This window comes from Arachis hypogaea, chromosome 6 (genome assembly GCF_003086295.3).
Source record: "Arachis hypogaea cultivar Tifrunner chromosome 6, arahy.Tifrunner.gnm2.J5K5, whole genome shotgun sequence".
NCBI lineage: Eukaryota > Viridiplantae > Streptophyta > Magnoliopsida > Fabales > Fabaceae > Arachis > Arachis hypogaea.
The window spans coordinates 111,835,525-111,840,793 of NC_092041.1; the positions used below are offsets into that span (position 1 = coordinate 111,835,525).

Below are 5,269 nucleotides of genomic sequence, written 5' to 3' on the forward strand. Positions count from 1 at the left end.
TTATTCGATAAACTCAATTGAATTATAAAAAAATGTTACTTTGTAGATACTTGTGTGTTTACCTTATATTAATCTCACCATTACAACTTAAATTTTGTTAATAAAAAGGGAAAAAAATGATTTGTATAGTTGCCTATCATTAAATTAAACGATAAGTATCATGATTGGTGTGGTAAATTTTTTCCATAAAAAATTGACAGAAAAATGCTTAACACACCAAATGAACGAATGATCATATCATGGTCCAAAAAGTAAAGAAAGATGTTGACATGGTTGGAGACAATTAACTAATTACAGAAAAAAAAAAAAAAGCTTTATTATTAACATCTTCTCTCACTGTTTCTCTTTCCACCCATTTTCTCAGGCCTTTGCCGTTCTTGTAAGAATCCATCTCCTCCCTAAAAAAAACTACTATCTTCCTTGCAAAACCTCTCACAACAATTTAGTAGCTCTGTTTTCTCAAATTTCTACGCAACATTAAGGCTCCTTTTTTCATTCCCAAGGTCAAAATTTTCTGTTTAATTTTTTTGGTGGGATTCAACAATTTTGGTGTATTATTATTGAAGGGTGATTTTTCCTTCTGGGATCTGGAACAAGCATAAAGAAAAAAGTGTGGATCTTTTTGCAATTTTCCTTTTTGTTTTGGTTTCTCCTTGGTAAATGGGTTGGAGATACAAAGCTGGGTTGTTTCTTATAGCAACGGTTGTTATTATATGGGTTACCTCCGCTGAAGTTACCCAGGTATGATTTTACATATTTACCCCTTTTTCTAGCTTGTTGAGCCATGTCAAGATTTTGGATTTTTGCTTGAGTTTGTTGTGAAATGCATTTGGTTAATGTGCATAGGTTGGGAATTAGTTTTCTTAGCAAAAGTATTTGAAATAGGATTGAATTGATTTTGTTGGGGGGTTTATGTTCTAGAATGTAAGAACTTAGGATGCTGATTATGGTTTTGGATTGAACAGAGTTGATTTTGAAGCTTCCTAAATCTTAGGAATCAACTTTTGTATTGGTGTAATGTTTGAAAATGCAGCATATAAATCATAACATGATTGACTAGATTGATTAGTATGCATAGCTATTCTAAGAACATGATGTTGTGTTGGCTTTCATGGATCGAAAACTTCAGATTTATGATATAATATGTTGCTGAACTGCTGAAGGGATCCACTATTATGTGTTATCTATGTCATTTAGGAGATTTACATTTGGCAATATCTGGAATCTGAATACTTATCTAAGCACGGTTGAACGATGTTTGAGATTCAAACTTCTTAATGGAGAGAGTAATGTGGAGTATGGCTGCTTTATGTATATGAATGCTTCTCTGAATTGAACCTTTCTTATCAGGATATTTTTACAGACTATAAGCAGCCATTTGCAGTGACGTATCTCGGAGCTTCTCTTATGGTAGTGTACCTACCGGTCGCATTCATTAAGGACTGGTTATGTAACTTATTTAAACGCCGTTCCTCAAAAGGTGGAAAAAATGAAGCAACCATGGATATGGATTCGGATTCGGGCAATAGCTCTCCTGTCAAAGGCAATGGAGTGCAGAAAAACTTCGAACTGGAACTGGGGAATGTTAGTCGAAAAGATAGTGACTTAGACCTTTCAGCTCTCTCAGAAACAAAGCCATTGGTGGCAAGATATAATGATCCTAATGTGCTAAAGGTTGATAGACCTCTTACTGCAAAAGAAGTTGCTACATATGGATTTTACATTGCTCCTATCTGGTTTATAACAGAGGTAAGTAATGTAACGTTGAGCTGAAACCATATAAAAAGTCATATAAGTTAAGCTCATGGATACATGCCTTCTATCAGTACCACAAGTGTTCTAGTTACTGGTTTCTTGCACAATTGAATGTTTTGAGTTGCTAGTTAATAATTAATTTTTATCATAGTGGTTGAAGTTTCATTTTATAAACAAGTATCCGATTTGTAAGTTAAAAACAAACCGCCACTCTTGCTCCATCTTAAGTCTGAATAAATCATTCATTATAGTTTCAACTATGCTATATACCAGCTACTAGATATTTAAACAAATCTGTTTCTTGAATTTTGCATATCTAGGTTTGGTGTATAGGAAGTGTTGTGTTGCTATCTTGTTTTATTAATTTCTTTTTCTTTGCTTTCAGTATCTATCAAATGCTGCCCTTGCACGTACAAGTGTTGCTAGTACGACGGTATTATCATCTACCTCAGGACTCTTCACTCTTTTTATCGGTGTGCTTTTGGGCCAAGACACTTTAAATGTAGCAAAAGTAGTTGCTGTCTTAGTCAGTATGGCCGGGGTAGCTATGACAACTATGGGGAAAACATGGGCTGCAGATGATACCGAATTAGGTTCTTCGTAAGTCATTACTTTCTCTTTTGATCATGAAATCACCTTCACCGTATCTTCCAATTTTAATCGACTAAATAGATGTCAACTAAAATTAATGTAAAACATGCTAGGATCATCATATTCCCTTCCATCTAGTGTTTGTTTGTTCTCCAAGATAAACAAGCATGATTCTTTATAAACTTTGTTTCCGCAATCTAGGTTGCTTGTATCTTTCGCCGGAGTAAAGGAAGAAAACCAAAAATGTCATTTGAAAATGTGTAATTAATTTATCTCTGGATTTCATAAAGTTGTGACTTTGTTTACTTTGATTACCTAATCTCTGCTTTATGGCCATTCTGCTGGCAGTTTAAATCTGGACCAAAAAATTTGAAGAATTTAAAGAAACAGTTATTGACTTGATTAATGTTTTTAATTTTTTGTTCAAGATTAGAGTGTTAAGAGAGGATAGCATCAACCTTTTTTCTTCCATTGTTAATTTTATCAGTGACATGATCTTTATGGGTAATTTTGGTGTTTTACTCTTTCATATATCTATCTCTCTTAATGTGTATTAAAGGGTAAATGAGGGTGCTTTATAAGATTGAGCTAAACTACTTAAGTCATGGTTCTTATCATGAACAAACCCAGTTGTTGTTTTTCATGTATTATCATTTGCTTGCTATTTGTAATACTATATTTTTTGGGCGTTGACAGTTGATATTTGTGTTCAGCAATGGAAAGCGCTCTCTTGTGGGAGATCTTTTTGGCCTTCTCTCAGCTATGTCATATGGTCTATTCACAGGTTAGGAAATGTCTTAGCTTTTGTGTTTCTCTGATTCTCTGACAGATAATTTGGACAGTAATGACATTTCATTTTCTGTCAATGCTGCAGTTCTTCTTAAGAAGGTTTCCGGCGAAGAAGGGGAAAGGGTTGATGTGCAAAAGCTGTTTGGATACATTGGATTGTTTACACTTGTAGCACTATGGTGGCTTAGTAAGTTTTTCCTCATTCACAAAATCCTGAAAATAGGGAACACTACATTAAACAGCAAGCCAAACATGCCCTTATTTTTCATGTGTATATTTATAACTTGTTTCTCAGTTCTCAAATATAGCCAACCTTTTTTCTAACTTCTTGTCCATTTTTTTCATAGTTTGGCCTTTGTCAGCCTTAGGAATTGAACCTAAGTTCTCAATTCCTCACTCTGCAAAAGTGGATGAAGTTGTTCTTGCTAACGGATTCGTCGGAAGTGTTCTCTCGGACTATTTCTGGTACTTGCCAAAAGAAAATAAAAATTTCATAATTATGCAACACAAAGTTTTCTTAATTCTCATGTGGAACTTTTTTAATATCTACCCAGGGCACTTTGTGTTGTATGGACTACCCCCCTCGTGGCGACTTTGGGCATGTCACTCACCATTCCTCTTGCCATGTTGGCCGACATGGTGATCCATGGTCGGCATTATTCAGCATTGTACATCCTTGGCTCAATTCAGGTATTTTCATCACTAAAGATGCCAACTTTAACTTGATTGTTTTCTTGCCTTGTTTTAGATAATTCATGTGTATCTCTTATCTGTTATTTTAGTTATTTGGGCAAATAAAGTTAAAAAATCTTACCATATGCCCTTTAATAACTATTTATACTGCATAAATGTTTCATTGTTTACATCTAAATCTAGATCTATTTTAATAATTTGACTATGAGAGTTCTCAATCATAGTGTTCCAAATCTTGAAGTATTCAAACATTTTGTGTTCATATAATAACATAATTGTTTTGGCATTGAGTTGCAGGTATTTGTAGGGTTTGTGCTTGCTAATCTTTCAGATTGGATGACCAAGAGGTTGGGACTATAGCATATATTTATTATTATTTTTTGTTCTTTTGCCCAACACTGATTCATTCTTCCACTCCTCTAATGGAGCCTTATACAATGAGTGGAATACATGTTATATATATATATATAAAAAAGAAAAAAGGGAAGAGAAAATTCTTTTTGTCATTTTCAAAGGAAGGCAAAATGAAAGAGGGTGTGCTTTCCCTTTCCATGCTGTTTCTTTGTTTTCTTGTTATGTGCATATGCTGCTTCTAGTTTTATTAGTGAGATCTCTTTGTTGTAATCATTTATTTTATTTTTATTTTTCATTTATGGTTTGCAATTACAATGTAATTTCTTTCTATATAGGTTGCCAGTTCTCATACGAAATTTAATAAATTCGTGGCTTTATTACCATCCCAAAAAGAAAAATGTGGCATTACAGGAGCGGTTCTGAAATAATGGAACCTATATATAGTTTTTGTTAGATTTGTCTAGGTGGATTCTGAGGTGCAGCATGGTAAAAAGAATGTACGGTGCAAGTTGAAATCTTGACCGTTGATTTTTGATGGTGCAAGTAAGAGGTGTGTCTACTGCAAGAGATCCCTTTAAAGCACGTGGGACAAGCAACAACTAACCCAGTTGGAAAGAATTCAAACCGACATTCAAACCAAGTCGCCCAATCCCAAATAGAACTAACTTCTTTTTTTTTTCTCTCATGGATTTAGGATTTAGGAAATGATAAAAAAAAAAGAAAATTTTGATTTTAGATAAATATATTAATTGTACAAAGTTACTTTATTGATTTTTCTATACATAGTTTTCTTTTCGTTATACTTTTTTATTTGTTTAAAATGAAAATTTAGGTGCAGTCAATTTTACGTGAAATTGACAGTGAATAGCCATTAAATAATTTGATTTATTTGATTAAATTTTTAACTAAAGACTCTCAATTATTAATTTTACGTAAAATTGACTACATATGAATTTTAAAAAAATGAACTAATGCTGTCTAACTTTTTAGGGTTGATATTTATTTAGGAGTAAATAAAATTTTATGATGAATGTGTATATGAACTAAAGATAGTACTAATATATGGCGTTCTAACTTGTTTGATTTG

At 33.1% G+C, this 5,269-nt stretch overlaps 1 protein-coding gene across 4 annotated transcripts; it reads left to right on the top strand.

The window, feature by feature from the left end:
- Nucleotides 1-248: 248 nt before the first annotated feature.
- On the top strand, nt 249-4,982 carry LOC112755734 (thiamine-repressible mitochondrial transport protein THI74). Of its 4 annotated transcripts, none has more exons than XM_025804011.3 (9): nt 249-741; nt 1,351-1,749; nt 2,141-2,355; nt 3,060-3,130; nt 3,221-3,322; nt 3,483-3,600; nt 3,690-3,825; nt 4,126-4,175; nt 4,518-4,982. In XM_025804011.3, exons 1-9 carry the CDS (start codon nt 661-663, stop codon nt 4,603-4,605), a joined length of 1,260 nt encoding a protein of 419 aa, XP_025659796.1. In that variant the 5' UTR covers nt 249-660; the 3' UTR covers nt 4,606-4,982. The 4 variants fall into 4 exon arrangements, with proteins under 4 accessions (XP_025659796.1, XP_025659797.1, XP_072053771.1 ...); XM_072197668.1 differs by having other exon boundaries at nt 603-741; nt 1,385-1,749; XM_025804012.3 differs by lacking the exon at nt 4,518-4,982 and having other exon boundaries at nt 4,126-4,378.
- The last annotated feature ends 287 nt before the right edge of the window (nt 4,983-5,269 follow it).